Genomic DNA, 23,530 nt, shown 5'->3' on the forward strand with positions numbered 1-23,530 from the left:
CCTACCGATATTAACTTCTACATACGAGAATTTCCCTTATTATCTAAGTCAGTAAATATTGTTGACTCTAGTTCTCATATCATGTACTCTCAACATTTGAAGTGTATGCAGGCTCTTGGGTGAACATATTTTTTGCCATAACTAAATCTATAAATGATTATTAGGGGTGAGCATGGTTCCAGGGTAGAATCAAGAACACGGAACCGGAACCCGTAGGATCCGATCCGGTTCCAGGTTCCAAGGTATACAAGGTAGATTTCGGGTTTCAAAAATTGAGGTACCTGTTCCAACGGGTAGGTTCCAGGTTCCACTACCTAGAACCTAGAACCTAGATTCTGAAATAAATTTTTATATTTTTCTTGGTATATATTTTTGCACAATCATATAATGTTCTATGGCATCCGATGATAAGTGTATAATTTGGAGCCAAACAATTTTTTAGGTTTCGGGTTCCAAAAAATGATAAACGTGTTCCGATGGATTGGTTTCATGTTCTCAATGTAACCTGTACAGAGCCTAAAATCACTCACCTCTACTTTCTCTTAGATGTTGTAGGGTTCACTCTCATTTTGCTTAACTAAAAATGAAAAAATAAAAGAAAATAAAAGAAATTGATAGGTTCTCGGGTACCTTGGAACCAACCCTAGAACTTGTGACATGGTAGGTTCCAAGTTCCAAGGTGTGACGGGTAGGTTCCGGGTTCCAAAAAATGAGGAACCTGTTCCGACGGGTAGATTCCGGGTTCCAAGTGAAACCCGTAAGGAACTTAGAATCGCTCACCCCTAATGATTACGGGTGCAACAAATGAGGTTGGACCTGGCCTAAGCTCACCGTGCTGGTCAATTTAGCATGTCGGGTGGGGCGTCCCATTGGGGAGCGGACAATACTACGAGTTGGAACGGCTGCTCATCGGACTAGTTACGTTTTATGCTTGAACCGACTCTTTAATTTTTTTTTTTTTTATGGAGTAGTCAATGGTCACCGATATTGTTAATGATTATCGACCAGCTAATAGTCACCAAATAATCACCGTGAGCAGTCATTACTTGCCAACTTTTTGACCCTTTGGGGAAATAATTTTTTTTTTAAGCGAGGCCTAGCATGGGACCATGTCGTGACAGTACCAGGTCGACATTACATGATGAGTAGGATCATACTTATTTGCATCTACATTTTGCATGGATGCAACAATCACAACAAATTATGTTTCGGCTCATTTCACAAGTTTTCGGCCTGTATATAGTTTTGTTGGTCAGATCGTGTGTACTTAATTTACATTTGAATGAATAATCGTTAAATATGAAAAGTAATACCTTTCGCATGCAACGCTTGTGGTTAGCTACTAATAATACCATTAAAGAACGAATCTTTAATGAAAAAAATGCTACGCTGTAGTTGTTCTTGCGTTGCATTCATAATCTTTCTTGCCGTATCATAGATGTTTAAACTTTTTCAGTTCGAGTCTTTCTCGGTTTTCCTGTAACTTTTAAGGCTTCGGAAAAAGAAGAAGGAGAAGAAGAAAAAACAAGAGGTTCGAGAAATTTGGATAATTATCAAATTCTTTCCCTCCCTTTTGGGGTGCCGACCGGAACGGACGGAGGTTCAGAAATCAATTCCATCAGAGAATCCAAGCGGAGAGTTGCGCGTCTGTCCAGCAATTCTAATTTTAAACTTGTTTGTCATTATCAGGCATGGCATGGCATGATGTACTTGCATCCTTTTACATATATACTTATTTTATGTCCTTGTCTTACTCTCTTTAATCTTAATTAGCTGCGAAAAATGCAAAAAGTCCCGCAGCCTTTAAATAGCTGCCCGCTCGCCATCGAAGATACCAAAACAAGCACACACCAATCTGATCTGTGCGACCAGAAGCGAAGCGAAGTAGAAAGCAAAAGGGTTTCTTGTTTGGATCGTGGGAGAGGAGAGGAGGGAAAGAGACGAGCCAAAACGGGGCTTCCACTGTGGATGCTGGGGTGGGGTGTGGAGTTCTTGCGGGCCGAAATGAATCGCTTGCTCGCCTTGCTCTTCCACCAGGTCTTTTGCTACTGTTCCCTTACGGTGTTCTCTTCTTCAACCTCTCCAGAATGCGTGGCTTTTACTCTTTGCATGGTGACTTCGTCCGTGACTTATTTTGATTGATGTGTGGCTTGTGTTGGCAGGGAGTGCTGGATGAGCAGTTCTTGCAGCTGCAGCAGCTCCAGGACGAGAGCTCCCCTAACTTCGTGTCGGAGGTCATCACCATCTACTTCCACGAGTCCGAGAAGCTCCTCCGCAACCTCCGATTGCTCCTGTAATCAACTCCTCCTTCGAGGGTCTTTGTCATTTCTTTCGTTTATGTCCCTCATCTGTTGATCCAGAAATATACTTTCACTCCATCTCAACATTTTGACGAATAGCTGGCCGTGCGTATTCTGGGTCATCATGTTTCTCTTCCTTGAGTTTGCTGGTTTGTTTGTTTGTTGGGTCATAATGGGATGTATTGGAGACAGGATGGAGAGGGAGCTGTCGGACTACAAGAAGATGGAGATACACTTGAATCAGATGATGGGAAGCAGCTCCAGCATCGGCGCCAAGCGCGTCCGCAACGTCTGCGTCGCCTTTCGCGCCGCTTCCGAGCAGAACAACCATGCCGGGTACTTTTATCGTTTCCCCTCTGCTTTCACTGCTGCACTTATTCCCCAGAGAAGCGAAACGATGCCGTGTTCCCAACCTTTTTGCCTTTAAAGAAAAAATGACCTTTTGCTTTCTTTTAGGTGTTTGAGAGCCTTGGAGTTGCTAGAACATGAATACTGCTACCTCAAGAACAAACTCCACGAACTTTTCCAGGTATGCACAAATTCTTCCCTACACATCCTTTTGTGTAACTACCACAAACATATGAAATTTAAGTGTTGGGTTGGCTAACAACTAATGTCGCTTACTGCATGCTTTTTCGTTCTAAATAATGCAGATGGAGCAGCAAAGAGCTTTGGCATCAGTGGTTAGATATCCTGCACGCCACAACTGAAACAGATGAGCCATGCATGGTCGTTCCTCCTCCAGCTTTTTGCGCAGGAGCAATAAAACTCGATTATTCGCCCTAGACGCGTCATCGAAGCGAAGCTCCGTAGAGAAAGGAGGGAGGGAGGGAGGGAGATAAGGGGGTGACATGTAACTCTATTCGAATGCAAAGATTTATGTACGAGTTGAAATGTGGCTTTGCTAAAATTACGCGCTTCACTGATCATTAGCTTTGGAAGATCGAACTGCATGTGGCCGTCATAACTCGTGAGATATTCTTATGCAACTCGTTGAGTGATTGAATGAAAAAGGTGCAAAGTTGACAAGGGTAGAGATTTTTAAGAAAAATCCACTTAACATGAGCCTTTAAGAGCGCGTATGACAACACATCTGCTCTAGAAATTAACTTTTAATCAAAAGTTAATTTTTCTATTTCTGTAGAGAAATATTTTTTCTGTTTACTTCTTCAAGCGGCTCTAAAACTACTTCTGGATAATTAAAAAAATATGCTCCAAAAGTATAAAAACGAAGTTGTAGTTTACTATATTTTGGTGCTCCGGACCATGAGATTCCCAACTCTTTACTCTGCATAATTCTGTGCACATGAGATGACCATCAAGAAGCTCTTGTTTCTATATCTAATCTCATTGACTAGCTTCAACATCCGTTGCAATGTACTTAAGAACATCTCGAATTAGATGGTCTCGGGACTTAAAAGTATAGCAGTAAGCTTAATGGTAGTTAACGTCGAGCATTCGTTTTGTTATGATGTAGAATTCTGTTCGTCGGACAGAAAATCATGTTTAAAAGGAATCTCACTTCCTCTAACGATCTTGCAAGTTTTGTATAAAATGTGATTAAATTATATGGAGGAACCAAAAGGAAAAAAAAAAGGTATTTTAGAATACCTCAATCTTCTTCTCTCATCCCCTCCTTCACCATGCCTTGAACCCACGACCTTGAGCTAGTTCGAGACCAACCAGAAGGCCAATAGGAAGGCAGGTGTTCTCTTCATGGTGGAAAATCTATAAAAAGCGGCGATTGAATTTACGGACCCGCCCTCTAATGGAAATGGTTTAGCAAGAGGAAAGTAGACCTGGTTTTCATATACTATGATGGGCCTGAAGCATGGGCTCGTATGTATTGCCCTAAAATCTACGAGCGAGAATGATAATCATTATGTTTTTTAATTTTTGTTTCAAATCTTTTTCTGGAACAGGTTTGGAACAAAAATCCATTTGATAACGCAACTTATTTTTCTATTTCTGAAATAAATATTTATTTTAGAAATAGGTATGGAACAGAAATGAGAATTCTTCTCATCGCTTACTCCCTCTCTCATGCGTCCCGGTTGCTAGTGCACCATTCACCGGCCGTCGGTTTGCCATCCTCCGTCCACCGGTTCATCCGTCGCCTCCCGGTCACCGTCTCTCTCGCCTCCCGGTCGCCGATGGCCTATTCGCCTTCCACCAGGCCATCGGTCGCTAGTTCATCGGTTCGTAATCCCCCCATCCGCCGACCCTCGGTCGTCGGTCCATTATCCGCCGGTTTGCCGTCCGCTAATTGCCGACGACCCTAGAAATTTTATGCTGTTATCAAATGAAATTTTATTTCAAAAATAAAAATTTTGTGTTATTATCAAACGCTTTTATTTGCTCAGAAATTCGTCTATAAACTAGAAATAGAAAAATCTATTTCTGACCAGAAACTTTCTGAAAACACAATAGTTATAATTTGCGCCCTAAGTAAATGATTTCGAATTCATTTTGCTGGATTGTTAGTTGGGTCGTGATGGGATGTGTTGGAGACAGGATGGAGAGGGAGCTGTCGGACTACAAGAAGATGGAGATACACTTGAATCAGACGATGGGAAGAAGCTCCAGCATCGGCGCCAAGCGAGTCCGCAACGTCTGCGTCGCCTTTCGCGCCGCTTCCGAGCAGAACAACCATGCCGGGTACTTTTATCGTCTCGCCTCTGCTTTCACTGTGGCACTTATTCCCCAGAGAAGCGAAACGATGCTGTGTTCCCAGCCTTTTGCCTTCTCTTACTTTAAAAGAATGACCTTTTGCTTTGTTTTAGGTGTTTGAGAGCCTTGGAGTTGCTAGAACATGAATATTGCTACCTCAAGAACAAACTCCACGAACTTTTCCAGGTATTCACAAATTCTTTCTTACACGTCCTATCGTATAACCACCACAAACATAAGAAATTTAAGTGTTGGGTTGGCTAACAACTGACGTCGCTTGCTGCATGCTTTTTCATTCTAAATCATGCAGATAGAGCAACAAAGAGCTTTGGCATCTGTGGTTAGATATCCTGCACGCCACAACTGAAACAAATGAGCCATGGTCGTTCTGCTCTGGCTTTTCTGCGCAAGAACAAATAAAATTCGATTATTCGCCCTAGTCGCGTCATCGAAGCGAGCTCCGTAGAGGGAAGAGGGAGGGAGATAACAGGGTGACATGTAACTCCATTTTGAATGCAAAGATTTATGCACGAGTGCGCTGGTGTTGTTTGTCTTCACGGTAAAAAAAAAATTCTATAAAAACTAACCTCTAATCGAAGTGGTTTAGCAAGAGGAACTGGACCTGGTTTTCGGAAAATCTGATGGGCCTAAAGCATGGGCTCGTATGCATTGCCCTGAAAAACTAAAGTAAAACTGATCTTCTTGCGATATGGCCTCTTGAGGAAATGCCACCGAAGCATCCTGAAGCTAAACGCTCTGCAATTATACCAAATCCAAATCCAATCGCGGAGGCCAATCTCTACAAAGCGAACGTGCGAAATCTGGAACACTCAAGGCTGTTCGATGAGTCATGCGTGATCGAAATGGACGTTCCAGCTTTAATAATCCGTGCATGGTTGAATAGGACGGGCCAACTTTGATGTTCCGTCCGGACATTCCCCCACTTTCCCTGCTCTACATTTTCTCCTTTGCTTTGGCAATTCACCATTTAAAACGCAAAAGGCTTAAAAAGAGACCACTCGCAAGCCCGAAAAATGGTTCAAGGACGAAAGAATCCACTAATTGAAAAACTAACGATATGTTCCGGGAGAGGCTGTAAAGCAGAATGGCTAATCTACCTTTAGAGATGCTCTCCCGTTGAATACGCGTCTAGTGTGAACGAAAGAGTCCCACTAATTGAAAACTGACAATATGTACTGGGGGTTGCGATTCCGATTTCGCTTGATATATTAACCGAAATTTCGAAGATAGAAGAATGGCAGTGCGGATGAGCTTGTTGACAGATTTTTCACATAAGCGATAGAGAATGGATCCTGTGCTTGCAAAGCCCAGCACGTTAATTCCGTGTTGGGATGTGGTTCATACTCCCCATCGTATTTTTATTAGTAGTTTGATTTTGGGCCCATAAATAACTATTTTCTCTTGTAATTGAGAGTTGTGACAGAAAGATGGAATATGCTAATTATAGTGAAATCAAATTATGTATGCACCCTTAGTTTAATGGTAAATCGGGATAAATTTTGTGTCTTGATTTCACTTTCTCGCATTTATTCTCTATTATGTTATATTTGTGTGCCTAGCTAATACTGTTAAAACGGTTCTCAAGAGAATCAAAACCTTGGCTGAGATCAACCGGGGAAAATCTGGCTTCTGTACTTATATACTTTATATTGGGACGATCCTTATCATTCTAGAGATACATCACACGTACACCCAACCAAATCTCACTATATGTTAGCCTTACAAAGCAAAAAGTTAAACAAACTCGCTACGTTAATTAACCCAACATCAAGCCAAAAGTCCTTACTCTCTCTCGCCGCTGTCCTACTCCTACTGGGTTAACTAATCCATGGAGGAGGTTAGTTCTGAACATGCATCTCTCGATTGCTTGTGGGATTTCACGAATTCAACTTCGACCGCTCTTGATTGCTACATACTCAACTTCAAGCAAATGAAATCCACACATTTCTCGGGCGCCGGTGGCAACCAACATATTGAGGCCTCGAATCAACGGAAACCTTTGACTTTGGCCACACCAACTCTCTTCCAAATTCTCCCTCTAGCTTGAATCGGACCCGGTTTGACAAATGCTGCTTGGAATCATATGGTGTTTGGTGGAAAGAGGGGGGGCCATATACTTTTCAGTTTTCACAACCCCTTTATTTTCTTGCCTATTTCACACAAGGTTAGTACAAGTTAGGATGCCCCACATTGATCTTGATGAATTGAAAAGGTGAGGAGTTTGAATATTTCTGCTAATCAAGGTGAAAAAGGTATACAGGCCACTAGGTTGTCGGCTTGGCTACGCGGATCTTACACGAATGACGATTAGGTGCAAGGTCTTTGTTCCTCCATCCTACCGCGCCCTCATAAGGTTTGATTCGGTCGGCGGACTGGTGCAATCCGCGCGTTCCCTTAGCCATGGAAACAAAAAGAACAAATCGGATATAAGATGCAAAACAAAGACATCTTCACTTGACGATTTTTTTTTCTCTGAGTAAGTTGCTTCCAAAATTCGAAGACACTTATGAATCAATTAAATAAGAAGATGCGCAATTTTAGTATTTTTTTTTTCTCTCGAGACGTTGCCTAATTCTGTTTTGGGGTGCGATTAGGATAAAAAATGACAACTTTAGGAAACTCACAAGGGATTGATTGACAACCCCATTAACATCGTACACGTGCTGAACACCGTCCCCTGCAATCAGCCCACGTAGGTTTAATCCAATTCGTCACCACGAAGCCCAAAGTGCCTGCAAGAGCAGGAGAATATAAATATCTTCCCTTCAACGTCAACATTTTCTTGTGCTGTACTCTCAACTCTGTAACCCTTCTCCGCACGGACCGCACCCCTCACTCTCTCTCTCTCTCTCTCTCTCTCTCTCTCTCATCTGACCCTCGGAAAGATCGAACCTTGGCCTCACGCAACGGGCTCTCGTCACTTCCTGCGTCCCAAAGCTTGAAACTTTAAGCAAAGCCCGACAGTCTGTCTGAGACCATCGACCATCGAAGAGGCGCGTAACGGGGGAAAGAAAGACCTCGTTGAAGCCGATCGTCGTCATGACGGGTGGGTTGGTCGTGGAAGATGCGTTCCGCTGCGAGGAGGAGACGCATTTCACGGTGATGAAGACGTCCCTGTTCTTCGCCGGCGACGGGTTCGCGGCGTACGACTCGAAGGGTGAGCTCGCGTTCCGGGTCGACTCGTACGGGCCCGGCGCTCGCGACACGGGCGAGGTCGTCCTCATGGATGCTCACGGCCGGTGTCTCCTCACCGTCCGGCGCAAGGTGATTACCAATTTCTCTCCGGGCTCTGCTTTAGATTTGCGTCCTTCTCAAAGATGTTGTCCAGTCGAGTCGAATCGACTCGGTTTCTGAAATCAGCTGGGATTTGGTTAAAGGGAAAGGTTGCGATCAGTTTGGTCATGTGTTGGTCGGAAGAGGCAAGATTTCGGGTGGTGATTCGTGATTATGCTCCCCCATTTGACGCCCATGAGCAAATCTGAGTTGATTTCATGACTCAGTGCAAGCTCTGGGTAGTGAGGCGGTGGGGGTAAACGATCCGAGTCAACTCGGAGATTTAATTAATTTTTCGAGTATCTTTTTGAGGAACCGTGGCTTTTCATTGTTATTTCCCTTTTTTGACTTATTTAATGGTGAAAAAAAAAACAGAGACCGAGCTTGCATCAACGGTGGGAAGGATTCTACGGGGAGGGGACGGACGGCCAGAAACCGATCTTCAGCGTGCGGAGGTCGTCGATCATCGGCGATTCGGGGGTGACGGTGCAGGTGTACGGTAGCCCCGGCGAGGAGTACCACATCGAGGGGTCCTTCGCCCAGCGCAGCTGCACCATCTTCAACGCGGACCGTGAGCCGGTGGCGGAGATCCGACGCAAGGTCGATGCCTCCACCAACGTCGTGCTCGGCAAGGACGTCTTCTCTCTCTGCGTGAAGCCCGGGTTCGACGGCGCGTTCGCCATGGGATTGGTCCTCGTCCTCGACCGGATCACCGGCGACGCCGACGCCGACGCCGCCGACCTCGGCGAAGGGGGAGAGGCCGTGGTGGCGGATGCCACCTCGGACGGTTAGGACTCGAGAGGCTTTGTCTAGATTCTATCGCGGGGGTTGACGATGGCGATTTCCCATGTGATAAGGTTATGGTTTTGGCCGGTCCATGAAATTATTGGAGTAGTGGGGCCCTAAAGCAGATATTATGAGAATAATGTATTTCCATGGATTTTGGAGCTTACGGCCTTGTCTCTCGACGGGGAACTTCTTCTTCTTCCTCATCATATTGAATATCGTTTTTGTTATGCAATAATCATTTGCTTTGCTAATTTTAGATTAAGTATGAGGTGTAATGTCTTGTTTGAGGTCATAAGATTTGGTGACCAGATTTGAATAGATTAATTTCCCATCGGTTTCTAATTATGGAGATTGGTTGATAGGATTTTGAGAGAGGTTACGATCTTCTCAAAAGATATCAACAATTTAGTATTCAACTTATGAAAATTGTTTACTTAATATTTGGAAGGACGGGATCGTGAAAAAGAACATGTTTCTCTTAAAAATATATCAGTACTTTATTGTTCAACTTATGAAAATCGTTTACTTAACTATTAGAATTTGTTATTTCGAGAAACTTACAAGGACATTTGAAATGGTTAAAGATAACTTTCTTTTTCTAATGCTCTCTTTCACTTTTAATTCATTGTCATAGACAAACGAGGGTGTCATTTTATTGCATTCCCCCTCCTACTTTTGATTGCATTCCCCCTTCCAAAATGAAGTAAAAGACAAAACATTCTTCGAGACAATTAGGAAGATCATGATTAAGCTTGGACTGCATGTAACCCTACGAGATAAGTTATTGTATTGAGCATTATGACTCGCAAATTAATGAGTTTTTTAATGCCAATTCATTTGGAATTAACCTCACTTTAAATTAGGGAGCAATGGGAATCAATTGGATCGGGAACCGTCCGAAACGGATCGAACCATCCAATTCCAAATGGAATCGGCGATTTTTGGTCCGATTCCCTATTTTAGGAGTAGAACTGCCCACTCGAACCAAATCGATTATCATAATTATTCTTTTATTTATTAAAGTCTTTAAAGAAAGAAACCCTAATGCTCTGTAGTCTTTCCTCTCTCTTTCCACTTTCTAGTTTCCCTTTCCACTATCACAAGCCATACCTTTCCCTCTCTTCAATCTTTCCCCTCGCCTCTTTCCCCTCTATTTCCAGTTTCCCAGCTCACGCTTTTTCTGTCTGTTGGAATTAATTGCACCCATAAAGAGCAAATCCGAAATTACTTTCAATATATGGTATCAATTACCCTATAGAGGAAGATCAAAAAAGCATGTCTTGATTGATCGCAATAGTGGTCAATTTGATTATTAATTCCAAAAAGGAGTATATTTTATATTCTCTCAGGGGAAAAAAAAACTAACAACATTTTCACTTGCGCAAAACTCTCTCCAAATACTCTCAATGGAATTCTTTCCAACAATAAGCGATCGTTAGATCCGGATTCTTTCTTATCTGCTCGAAGGGCTCTTAATCTGTGACTATCGAGGTATGTTCCGTTCTACGTGATATACTTTTCTAATCAGTGATTAAAGATGATTCTAAGGCATGTTATTTTCGACTATTTCTATTGCGTGTGTATTGGGATTGGTTCCCTTCACTCCTCTCGCTCGCACTCCATCCCTCTTCATTTGCTGCCAATCACTCTCTCTCTTTGTCATTCTCCTTCTTAACCTTCAGTTTGACGAAAAAGAAGAAGAAGAAGAAGAAGAAGAAGAAGAAGAAGAAGAAGAAGAAGAAGAAGAAGAAGAAGAGCGCAATCGATCGGTTTCATTGGACCACTCACCAGTTCTAGGGCAAGGGGATCCGCTTCCCGGTTTCAGAAAGTGGGAACCGGTCCTTCTGGTCCGGTTCTCGATTTTGGAATGGACAAGTCGAGAACCTATCAACCCTACTTTAAATCTCCATTCAAGACTCTAATGACCACATATAAAGATACACAACTCTAGAGAGTAAACCGATATGAAACAGGTGAGTCTAAAGTGGATTTCGAACTGAAGTACATAAAATGGATTCTAGATCGATCCTTATTCGCTTTGCTACATTTTGGGTGAAGCCGGAAATGTCAAGCTAGCAAGAACACAAGTTGTGCACCCGGTTTTCATAGATTTCCATCCTCAAATTGTTACGTGGGGGAAAACTTTCGGTGGGACGGACCGATTCTTTATATTCTAATATTGAGCAAGTAAAGCCTCTCTTATCTATAATCATTCCTCTCATTCGTGCCACATGGTCTTGATATTCATATTCCTTTTGAGGCCAATATGATATTCTTGATCTCCATATCGGTTCCGTTTGGACACTAGTCGCCCTCTCAACCCAAGATCCATGTCACTTCGACAAGTGAGCCAAGGAAGGGGACAAAAAGCAAATAATGCATCTTTGAAGAACGAAGTTGAAGCGACTCTTTCAAGGAGTGGGGTATTGCACTAACAAGAGATAAAATAGAGGAAAAACAGTTTTAAATTTATTACATTAGTACTGATTCAGCTATGAACCTTTCAATTTGACCAACTTAGTCTTAAAAATTTACACATCAATACCAATTCAGTCCATCCAGCCAATTTAGGCGGGAAACATTTTCACGTTTTTGTCTTTTCCGGTCTAAATTGATTTGATGGATTTAATTGATACTAATACGATAATGTTTATGACTGAATTAATCCAACTGAAAGTTTTAAGATTAGATTGGTACCGATGTTAATAGGTTTAGAATTTGTTTTTTTGGGGAGGGGGTTACTTTTCCCATAAAGACCGTGTCTCCGCATTCATGCAATGTCTTTTCGGATCTTAATCTGGGACAAATGGGTCAAATGTATTCTTAAGTCACTCGAGCTTGACCCCTTAATTGTTTACACCAAGTTCGAGCTGTTCAAGTATCAGATAGGGCCTCCTGGCATTTACAAACCTTGACTTGAATGTTTCGATATTGATCGGGGAGTGAAGTGAACTCTTAAGTCATATATCCGTTAGATCTAGATCGTAATTACAAGCAGAAAACATGCTATTTTTTCAAGTCAAGCCAGCCAATGGTGTAGATTGTATTATAGGATCGAGTTTGACGTTTAAGAAAAGTAACCTTGATCGAGCTTGCGTCAAAAGTCTAGCCAAGTTGCAGACATTTACACTAAAGTGTGCTGACTGGGCTCGGGTCGGGAGGACACGGGTTGCCCCAGTGGTGAGATGGATAGCAAGCACCACATGCAAGATCCATGGGCAAACAATTAGGCGGCCCATAAGCCCATCCATTGTTTCTTCAGGCTTGGTTAGTAGGTCATGGCTTGTTAGGCCCGGACCGGTCCGGCCCGGATATTATTAGTTCCCATTAGAATCACACCACACTAAGCCCGCCAGCAGGATCAGGCCCGTTTAAACTTGCCACCCCACCGACAGGCTCGGACGAGGCCCTTTAGGCCCGGCCCTGTCCGACTTAGCCATCGCGTTGATAGATCTTTTCCGAGGCTGCAGTGCATCGAATCGAACGGCTGGAGCCTATGACGTGTCGACCTATCTCAAAGAGCACGGCGTACCACCCATTCAACTTAGGGGTGATCAGTTTGAGGGTGGCCTGGTTCCCAGCCCGAAACTGGAAACTAACCCTGTTCATCGGAGAATTACACCAGTCGGTCCCGATACCAATTGTGTACTCCTTGTTTATAAAAAAAAAATATTTGAAACACTTGCGGATTGTTCGATTCACTTCATCTTTCCGAGTTTGGGATCTCTCTAGTAGTTTAAATGTTGAGAATGCTGCATCCGAAGAGGCATCTTCTCCTTCTTCAATCTCTTCTCCAATCTGATCAGATCAGGAGCTCAGTCAAACTTAAAGAGAATAAGGCAGACAATTCTTTCCTTAGGAAATGCGTTGATTCGGGGAAGTGCACGGTGGAAGGAAAATGTATAAGTTGGTTCTTATCTTGTTAGTTCTGCACGACATCGGACACACTGCCAACCCCCTTCATGAAAAGCAAAGAAGCATTACCTCTTACGCTTTAGTCGAACCAAAAACTAAGAAAATACAAAAAGGTATAATGCCTCCCCGTTCCGGTCCGGTCTTGGGGGTCTGATCAGTGGGTTCCTTATGCGGAACCACGAGCTAGACTGGTTCCGCCGGAAACCGCTTAGAATTGGATGATTTAGTCCGGCTCTAATTTGAAACAGAACGTACTCATCCCTAATTCAACGTTTCTATCTCATCATAGGTCAATCGTTGTTAATACATCTTTTTTTTTTTTTTTGGTAAATAGAAAGTACAAACTAAAACAAATTATAGTCTAAAATCAGCAATTCCAACTTTATCACTAAATAAAATATGGGATAATTGCCTTGGAGGTTGCAAGTAGAACGTGGTATCTAATCGCTTCACTACACCAATATCTACTTGGGTCGATTGCCTTCTCGAAAGATATGACGAATTTTGAACTTCGAAAGTGATCTCAAAAGTCTTCGAATATCTTTAAGTAGTGCCGGTCCAATCGTATCCGTTATACTTTCTTCAAATACGATGACTTTATCTCGAGAAATATTACCTTGGGCGGTTGGCATTTGAAAAATATCTCCGATGATAGGTGGTTGGTCGGTGTAGCACATCAATCTCTGAGCTGAGCGCATGTCATGATTTCTCGAGCCATGGGGTCAAGTCATCGTTAGGTGGATTCAGTCGTTGACTCGATGAATGTCGCCCTCGACGTTCCTCCTCAGTCCCGTGCACAATACACCATCGCATCATGTTCGAGGAGGCTTACGGATTGTGACGGAAAATTAACACAATTCATGAAAAAAAACTTTACTTCCCAATGAATAAAAAACAATGTTTTTACAGGATGTTGACATTCGAGAATTCATCCGGTAGCGGGATGGAGATTGATGGGGCCACACATCGCTTTGAGTCGATGTGTTTATTAATCATCGTTCTACTATCTTATATTATCGGGCTTGTCCGTACGTCTTTATTCGTATACGATATTGTCTTATATATTTGTTCTCGATGATTCGGGATGAAGGCGTAGCAAGATAAGAGCGAATCAAATCGAGCATACATATGTGTTGAGAGTTTGGAGTACCAAGTGAAAATATACATCAATATTATTGCTCACTGTTTTAGCCGTCATGTGCGATTCGGAGATATTAGGGAACAATCGTGGAAGACACAGACCCCATATTAATCTCATCTTATCACAAGTAATTTCACGATCAGTTAAATTTCACACCTCGAAAGAGATCATGTGATATACAAGTGTTGGCAATCTTGCTAGGATGATTAATATCTCAATAATTTATCTTTGGTAATACTGCACGGGGAAAATTACCCGATCGGTCATGTATGTACGTAAATATTATCATAAACTTTCATTTTTTTTCCAATTTAGTCCAAAATTTTTTGTATGAAATTCAAATGTGGTCTTTCCCGCAAATTTTCACCGAAAATCGTCAACACGATGGGTCGGTCGTCATTGATTGTCCTACATGGCACACCGCCAAGTTTAGCAATTTTCGGCAAAAAATTGACTGAATTGACATCCGTACGATAAATTCAAGATCGGTTGGACAATTTTCCCTCCACATCATGCGAATTAGCCGGCTTGTGAATGGAAGAAGAGTCCTATCTTTTAAAATTAGTGGGGTGACGTATTAGTTGGGGAAAATTGAGCACGCTGGGCTATGCTTTAATGACGACTGCTTAATTAAAGACTAATTCAATGTATTGGGAGACAGTGCAATGCCGACATATAGAATGGAAGAGCGTCTATTTGCAATAAGTTTTGAGATGGTTGGTGGTGTTAGGTGATTCTCTAACTAAACAACGTAGAAGCACCGGCTAATATACTTAGCTTAACTGCTCCAATTAATATCGGATTAGTTGTTAAGTCATCGCTCCGGTCGTCGGATTAGCCTTAATTATTATCTCTTACCGATTCTTCGATTGGCCCTCGTGTGTGATGCATGAGATGAAGCGTGGCCAGGCAAAGTGAAGAGCTTTCCCCTCCATCTTTTGCGGAGCAATTTCCTTCTGGAAGAGCCAGGGAGCCAACAAATTTTCCTGGAAATTAGTTGGAGGACTCGATCTAGAGAAAAAGGTTAATTCAAGGACGACTTTGGGGTCTTGCGTGGAGTCAAACAAGGTTCCTCTTTTTCATAATTGTTACTAATTGGAATTAAGGGTCAAGATTAGTGTGCCCCGCTATGTATTCAAAATCTAGTCAATCGCGATCCGCCCACGTAAAGGAGTTTTGAGACAAACTCGACAAGCTTTAAGGGGAAATTGTGTAAACGGATGCAAATTCAGTCCTAATTTTTATTTTAAAATTTTAATTCGAAAACTTTGGCCCCGAAATTTCTAATGTGGTTCTTCTAGCTAATTTTCCTCGAAAATCGATGACATGACGATGTATCATGAAGAGTGGCTGGCCATGATTGAGCCATCACGTTAGGAAATTCCGGTGAATATAGGCCGAAAGGACTATTATTCGAATTTTGCGCAAAGATTTATGATTGAATTAACAAAATTGAAAAGTTTATGATTGAATCGGCTTATTAACAATAGGCTTAGGACCGATTGGATAATTTTTCTTTAGACTTAATGACACCGACCATCAAGAAAATTCAAAGAGGAAAAACCTCAAAGTTAAACCGACGAAGATTTGTGGTTCCATTCGATTTTCTCAATTATCTGAATCGTCGATCGTGCAAGGGGCTAGTCCTGAAACATTGTGGGGGAAGAGAAAGTAAAACCGTCTTGTATAACAATTATTCCATGTGACAAGGAAAAGAACGACCGTCCCGTGATTAGAGGGGGGATTTTTTGATGATGAATGGAGGCTGCTCCAGAGATTTACTCAGGTTAAGATCACTTCACCGGATTAGGTTCAATCAAATCGAAAACCAACTTAAAGTTCATGAATACTCAAATTTCTCTTTTCAATTTCTTCTGTTCAAATGAAAAATCTGCTGATTACCAACAAAATGCAATCCTACAGAGCAGCAAAACAAACTAAAATTGAAATATCAAGGTATATCATAAAGGCTCGTCCTGGAGAACAAATCTGTGATCGTGTCTAAGCAAAAGGATAGACAGCCGATCACCGAATCACACTCATATGTAGTTATGGCTTTGCATTTCGGCTAGGTTTGGCATCCCCAACACCATCATCATACGAAGACAACAAAAACATGTTGAACAAATTCATGTCTAACACATGTGAGAGCGATCCTTTTAGCAAATGCGAGACGCCAGAGCTTCTAACAAAAACATCTTGAACAAGCATTAATCTGACATCAGAGCTGATGTGACCACCATTGAAATTGGAGGTGAAGTACTGATTCATTAAAACCCCTAGATCTAGAGCATGATCGGAAGATAAAAGCTCCCAAATCTAAGATTGAGAGAGCAAAGTTGCCAGATCTAGATTTATATCGGGAGAGCAAAGCAAAAAACAAGAGAACATAGAAGGAAAAACAATCAAAGAGAAAGGGTAGGGGGAAAATTTCTCTTTTCAATTTAACGAGCTTTCGTTTTTACGAGGTAACCTGCTAATTGGAGGTAAAAACACCAATTTATAGAAAATTCGACCCTCATGATAGTACCGAGGACAATGAAGCCCCAAGCCACAGCTTCGAATCCCTGCTCACTTTTCGATCTTAGGAAGACTTGGCTCGTTTGCGGAGTAGGCTCAGCCGTGCCCATGTCGTCCGATAATCTCGATTTTACTCCCACTAGCATCATGATGGGACGACGAGATGGTCTCCCTGAAAATGAACAGTGATTATAAAATCTCTCGTCACGCGGCGTGGAACTTCTATATTAACACCGAGAAGATCACCGGTCCTGGTCATCCCTCCCGTCCCTTTTTCACTAACCCGGAAAAAAAAATAAAGAGCTAGTGGAGATGATTGTGGGACACAATCGTGCCTTTATAAAGCCAAGTGCTTACTTTTTCTCTAGTCAATTCCCGTCCTCATGTTGTGTTCGAAATTAAGTGGGGGAAAGAGAAGCAACCTCGCTTTACACCCACTACGTCCCCACTGCTCCAAAATTCAAAACATGTGATCGGCCATCAATTTCAAATTGCAGGGTTTGATCGAGGGAAATACAAAACGTCTGGCGATGTTTGCTTTTGGCCAAAAGCTGAGCGAGTCTCGCCGACGCTTTGAGGTCGTGCCACGACCTGATCCCACTGATTCGTCTCCATCCTCCTTTTCCCTTTGTTTACGTCTTGGCATTATCCGTGAGAGTGGAAGTGCAAATTGCAAAGGGATATCGTGTTCACTTTCACGCTGCAAAAGGGGCGAATTATTGAATAAATTACAAGTTCATGAGCGACATCTTGTATTATGCCAAAGTTCAGGATCATGTCGTCTAAAGTAAAAGTCCATGGACGATATTGCATGTTGAACTAAAGTCCAAAGACTATTTGTACTATTATTATCCATTCAAACTGCTACATCTCAAACTCTTCTTCACAGTTGTACATTGGTAGCTGGTCCGAAAACGTCATTGCAAACGAACTTTACCACCGCTTTTCATATATCGATTGTCCAATACGTTTCTAGAAACTATGATTACCGGTTCCATCAAAAAGTAGATGAAAGAAAAGGCTAGTCTTGCCGCGGTTTTCCTACAGGTGAGGGTGATTTTGTGGAGATGCCCCTAACGCTATGTCAATTGACTTTAGTGCAACGATCTAACTTTTTAGGTTGAAGTCATCCACTCAACAAAAGTAGGAAAAAAAAGGAGGCCCAAAGGAAAAATTGGCCATATGGAAAAATGGCCACATGTTCTAACTTGTGGAAATTGATCAAGTAAATATCACTCAAGGATCACTTGATAGCTGTTTGATAGCGAGTTCACGTTGATTTAGAGACAAGACAAGCATCCATCACCAATAAAGTATATTTATAGAGATTAAAGATTTCTTCTTTAGAAAATCTTGTCCGAGATTTTATTGGATATTAGGGATAATATTTGATATTTTGTTATTGTCTGAGATAACTAATTTCATTTCCTATGCATATTATTCGAATATAAATACCAATAATAAGTATTGAGCGATGTGGAAAGCTGTCTAATTTTGTTATAATTTTTTTTTTTGGCTGAATAAACCATCTTCTAACAAAAACATAGATTCACTCATCAATAATTTATTCCCTACCCAAATAGCGAAATGATAAAATCTAAGTATGCTAAATGACGTCATGTCAAAAGATCATACTCGATATTGAGAATGATTTATTTAAGGATTAATACCATGAAAAATTTCAAATTGGTACACTTATGACAAATTTATCCTAATCTATTTTTTCAATCACAAAAAATTTCAAACTAGTAAATCTATGATAAATTTATCTAAACTAATTATTTTGACCCTCAAAAACCTCAAATTAATACACATGTGGCAAATTTACCTTCCGATATATTTTGTTAAATTGGATTAGTACTACGAAAACTTTAAATTGATACACATGTGACAAATAGAGGGTAAAAATCCTAAACGTGACATTCGACAATTGTCACGTGTCATTCAAATTAGCAATTTGATGATAAAATTTAACGAAAACTAACGGAAACTAAATTGTTACAAACGTATCAGTTTAAGGTAAATTTATCAAAGGTGTATCAATTTAGGATTTTTATATTTAAAAAAAATAATTTGAAATAAATTTATTATAGACATATTAATTTGATATTTTTCGTAATATTAACACTTTATTTAAATACACGCTTTCAATTTGGCACGCGCTGATTTTGTTTTTTTGTGGTCAGATTGCCGCACGCGGGTTACTGATGACTCGTCCATAGCATTGGAGCCACGTGCTCATGGTTTCGTACATAAAGCGGTCAAAGTCGAAAGAAGCGCAAAAGACAGGGTCACAAGTGTAAAACCCGTCAGGTGTTTTCCCCGTTCCAACATCCGTCGGAATTTATGAACACAAGCTATTCACGCGGAAAAGGGCAGGAAAAGACAGGCAGCTAAAAATAGACTAAAATTATGACCCAAATAAAAAAACATAAAAGAGGTTTCCCCATTACTATATGTAACGGATGTAACCTGTCCGCGGCCAGAGATCAAACACGATGAACCCTGTCCACTACCAACTTGACTCCATGGACTCCTGCTCACTCCAAACAATCCCTCTCCCTCTCCCTCTCCCTCTCTCTCTCTCTGTGAGCATCCGCTGAGGAAGAAGCTGTGTTAATTCGCAGTCTGCCTGCTCAAGAGGAACCAAGAAGCTTTCTGTTTCAATCCATAGTTTTTGTTATGGGATCAAGATAACAAGGTTAGTCATCCTGTTCCCATCTGTGGTGTCAGCTGATTTCTTTTGCAATTTCTTATCCCAAGCTTCCATGAGTAAAGCTCAATAGCCTCAAATCTTGTTCCCTGCTTCACTGCCTCCCTCCCCCCCACTGGAAGAAATCTCAAATTTGAACTTTGCCTCACAGCTCCTCCTCCAGGCTTTCCCTCTTTCTATTTTTTTCCTTTCCCCAAACTGTCCAGAAGTGTTCATAGCGATCGAATTGAAACTGGGAGTTTGATCTCAAAGATCAAACCTTTACTTGTCGTCCTTAGCAAAGTTGAGGATTTGATTTCTGGGTGTCATCTGTTTCCTCGTATTGATTTGTGTTTTGGTACTCGAATCCATCCGTACTGGTCCTTCTATGGAGTTGATGTCTTTCTCAGTAATCATCAGAAACCTGTGTTTCTGCGTCCTCCTATTCTCCCGAACTTGCTTCTCTGGTCGTCAACTTGTTGGCCAGATTCAGCCCGGATTCCAAGCTTCTCAGATGGAGTGGGTGGATCACAATGGGAGGTTCTTGCTATCTAACAATTCAGCGTTTTCGTTTGGATTTTACACCGGTGTCGATGTTACAACCTTTGTGTTGAACGTCATTCATATCAACAGTTCCAAAGTCATTTGGACTGCTAACAGAAGACGATTAGTCAGCAGTTCTGATAAGTTTGTGTTTGACGACAACGGGGATGTCTACTTGAAAAGCAGGAGTGATTTGGCCTGGTCGACTGGTACGGCCGGAAAAAAGGTCAGTGCCATGGAATTGCTGGATTCTGGGAACTTGGTGTTGCTTGGGGAGAATGGGACCATCCTTTGGCAGAGTTTTAGCAGTCCTACTGATACTCTTGTGAGTGGTCAGGAATTTGCAGAAGGGATGAGGCTCAAAAGTTTCCCAAACCGTAACAATATGTCAGTGTATCTCGACATTTCGTCGGGCGATCTGATCTTGTCTGCCGGATATCAAACTCCACAAATTTATTGGTCAATGAAAGGTGACAGCCGTAGAACAAATGTTAGCAACAGCACCAATGGCAATGTTCACTCGGTGGTTTTGGTCACGAACTCATGGAACTTCTATGATCAAAGTAAGACCTTACTTTGGCGATTTGTCTTCTCCGACAACTCCGATCCAAATGCCCTGTGGGCTGCAATTTTGGGCGCTGATGGGTCGATCACGTTTTTTAATCTTCAAAGGGGGCGAGTCAGTAATTGCGGAAGCTACTCGGATACCCCAGAATTCGTGCAGTGTCCCAGAATATTGTAACCCCTACGAGGTTTGTTACTTTGACAGTTGGTGTCAATGCCCTCCCGCTCTCAATGGCAACTGCGGACCTCAGCCTCTATCATCATGTAACTCGTCTGACAGACTAGTAGATTTCAAGTACATAGGAGAGAAGCTTGATTATTTTGCACTTGGGTTTGTGACTCCCTCTCTAAAGTCCACCGTGAATGCTTGTATAGAAGCTTGCCAAAGCAATTGCTCTTGTAACGTGCTACTGTTTAATAGCAGTTCCCGTGATTGCTTCTTGTTTGACCAGATAGGAAATTTTGAAAGATCTGATCAGGCTTCGAATGGTTATGTTTCATACATGAAGATTTCAAATACCTCTGGGGCCAAAGGCAGCAAGAATAAGAAGAAGCGTGAGATTGCGATTGCGATTGCAGTCATCATTTTTGCAACTGTTGCAGTCATTGCCGGTCTAGCTTATATTGGATTCTGGTATCACCAGAAAAAGACGTCGTTGCTCGACTATCCCGAAGAAACTCTCGAAGAAGACAATTTCTGGGACAGTCTTTCCAGTATGCCTATCCGCTTCAGTTATGATGATCTGAGTAGAGCGACGAAAAACTTCTCTTCAAAGATTGGGCAAGGAGGATTTGGATCGGTCTACCTGGGTGTTCTCGCTGACGGTACTCATTTGGCTGTAAAGAAACTGGAGGGTATAGGCCAGGGAAAGAAAGAGTTCAGAGCTGAAGTTAGTATTATAGGGAGCATCCATCACGTCCATTTAGTCAAGCTAAAAGGTTTCTGTGCAGAGGGGGCTCACCGGCTTCTTGTGTATGAGTTCATGGGAAATGGGTCTCTGGACAAATGGATATCCAAGAAATGTGAGGCCAGTAAGATTTTGGATTGGAATACTAGATTCAATATTGCTGTGGGTACAGCCAAGGGATTAGCTTATCTACATGAAGAGTGTGAAGTCAAGATCGTCCACTGCGACATCAAGCCCGAGAATGTCCTTCTGGATGATAATTTTGCGGCGAAAGTGTCGGACTTTGGTTTGGCCAAGCTAATGAGCCGGGAAGAGAGCCTTGTGTATACGACATTAAGGGGCACAAGGGGTTACTTAGCACCAGAATGGATCACAAACAACCCTATATCTGAGAAGAGTGATGTTTACAGCTATGGAATGGTGTTGCTTGAGATCATCGGAGGCAGGAAAAATTATGATCCTGCGGAATCTTCTGAAAAAGCCCATTTTCCTTCTTATGCCTTCAAAATGTTGGAAGAAGGAAAGCCAGAGGAAATTCTAGACTGTAGACTAGAGTTTGACGAAAATGACGAGAGGATTGTGGATGCGATCAAAGTTGCCCTGTGGTGCATACAGGATGAAATGCATTTAAGGCCACCAATGGCTAAAGTGGTTCAAATGCTCGAGGGCCTTTGCGCCATTCCTCATCCCCCGATTTCCTCTCAGTTTGGCTCTCAGACTAGCTTGAGCTTTTATAAATGGAGCAGTGAAGACGGCACTTCAACTGGACCAACGAATTGGAGTAGTGATGCATTTCTCTCAGAAGTTCAGCTGTCCGGTCCTAGGTAATTTTCAAATTGGTGAAAAAGCCGGTGACAAATGAAAGAGAAACAGGTCCTGTTATCCGTGATATATCATCGTGAACTACAGTTGTTCAAGTTTTTAGGATTCGTTTTTGTGTGATGTAAAACAATGCCTGGTGAGAAGCATAGTGTATGCCCAATTGAATTACAAATTACCTTTAGGTTCTTTTGAAACTGTCCCATTCGAACATTATAATCCTCTCTTCTGAGAATTGGTTGAATGAGCTGCAATGATCCTTTCTTGTCTGCCACTTCTGAACTTACACTCATCTGTTTAACGTTGAGGCCGTCATGTCGCATTTTTCTGAATTTGCTGCCGCTGTTGCTAGATGTGAGGTTACCCTTTCTTCCTGACGGTAATATTCTAGAGATTCCGTCCCGGAATTCAGGAGTTTGGCCATCCCCAAACACGTCAAGTTCCAAAATTTGCAAGGACCTGTACCGGTCAAGCCATTTCCAATGGCCTAAGTAATACTCGTTGGGAGCTAGAATAAATTAGTTCGTAGATTAGAGGTCCGTCCCCGAGTCAAGCTTGGCATGTCCATGCAAATTTAACCCTGTAGCTTCTTCGTTCGATCATCTATGAAAGCTTGCATTCCTGGAAAGACTGTTCTGCTAGTTTAGGCGACAATCTTGTCTGTGCGGTGCATGTGATGACGTTGATGTGGTTCCTTCCGGTGCCCGTAAGTGTGAAAGAGGGAGGTTCGAGCGTTTGACTCTGGGTTCAGTTTGCCGCTGGAAAATGCTTAGCTTGCCTCAGTAGGGCCTGATGAAGCGTTGGATTTAAATTGCAAACTACTTCCAGGTACAGGTAGGTGGCCGCGAATATTTTAGCGGGATGCGTCTCGTGTGCCGAACGACTTGGAAATAGTTTGCAAGGATGAGTGGATGTCGTAATCGGGCTTTGATTTCTCAAGCGGTGAAATTTGGTTTTTCGCAAGACATACGAAAGTTTCAATTCCATGAAAGGTGGGGGGTGTCCAGTCAACGTTAGGTGGAGTCAATCGTTGACTGGATGTCGGCATTTGAAATATTATGTGCCTTTTTTCTCGAATCAATAGATGAGGATGCAGTTGGAGTAATTGATTATGGGAGTTTACATGTCGGAACCTGGAAGCTACCTTGTTAGGATCAGTTCAAATTTTTGGAAATTGAAATCGACTGTGTAGACCATGGAAGGTTAGTTTTTTGTTTCGTTTATGAAGGAACCAAGCCTAAACAAAAATGCAATAACTATTTAGAAAACATGTATACACGAGGAAAAAAAAAACACTCGAATGAAGTATCTATACCGAAAAGGCATTTCATTGTCAAATCCCGGGCACCATCGATGCAAGAACGTCAAGGTCTTT

General features: G+C 42.0%; 3 protein-coding genes across 5 annotated transcripts; all 3 read left to right on the plus strand.

The window, feature by feature from the left end:
- Positions 1–1,894: 1,894 nt before the first annotated feature.
- LOC115737510 (pseudo histidine-containing phosphotransfer protein 6) lies at positions 1,895–5,415 on the plus strand. Of its 3 annotated transcripts, none has more exons than XM_048273788.1 (5): positions 1,895–2,037; positions 2,163–2,293; positions 2,493–2,636; positions 5,084–5,156; positions 5,281–5,415. In XM_048273788.1, the coding sequence occupies exons 1-5, from the start codon at positions 1,969–1,971 to the stop codon at positions 5,335–5,337; spliced, it is 474 nt and encodes a 157-aa protein (XP_048129745.1). In that variant the 5' UTR covers positions 1,895–1,968; the 3' UTR covers positions 5,338–5,415. The 3 variants fall into 3 exon arrangements, with proteins under 3 accessions (XP_048129745.1, XP_048129746.1, XP_030525526.1); XM_048273789.1 differs by lacking the exon at positions 5,084–5,156 and adding an exon at positions 2,757–2,829 and having other exon boundaries at positions 5,281–5,380; XM_030669666.2 differs by lacking the exons at positions 5,084–5,156; positions 5,281–5,415 and adding exons at positions 2,757–2,829; positions 2,954–3,104.
- A 2,435-nt stretch (positions 5,416–7,850) lies between these two features.
- Positions 7,851–9,229, plus strand: LOC115737509 (protein LURP-one-related 5-like). The gene is made up of 2 exons (XM_030669665.2): positions 7,851–8,255; positions 8,640–9,229. The coding sequence occupies exons 1-2, from the start codon at positions 8,031–8,033 to the stop codon at positions 9,054–9,056; spliced, it is 642 nt and encodes a 213-aa protein (XP_030525525.1). The 5' UTR covers positions 7,851–8,030; the 3' UTR covers positions 9,057–9,229.
- A 9,901-nt stretch (positions 9,230–19,130) lies between these two features.
- Positions 19,131–22,429, plus strand: LOC115737437 (G-type lectin S-receptor-like serine/threonine-protein kinase SD2-5). Its single transcript, XM_030669558.2, is given in 2 exon segments — positions 19,131–20,552; positions 20,554–22,429. Coding segments are annotated over 2 exon segments (2,454 nt in total). The 5' UTR covers positions 19,131–19,709; the 3' UTR covers positions 22,165–22,429.
- Positions 22,430–23,530: the final 1,101 nt, after the last annotated feature.

The sequence above is a fragment of the Rhodamnia argentea genome, chromosome 2 (assembly GCF_020921035.1).
Source record: "Rhodamnia argentea isolate NSW1041297 chromosome 2, ASM2092103v1, whole genome shotgun sequence".
NCBI classification, from domain to species: Eukaryota; Viridiplantae; Streptophyta; class Magnoliopsida; order Myrtales; family Myrtaceae; genus Rhodamnia; species Rhodamnia argentea.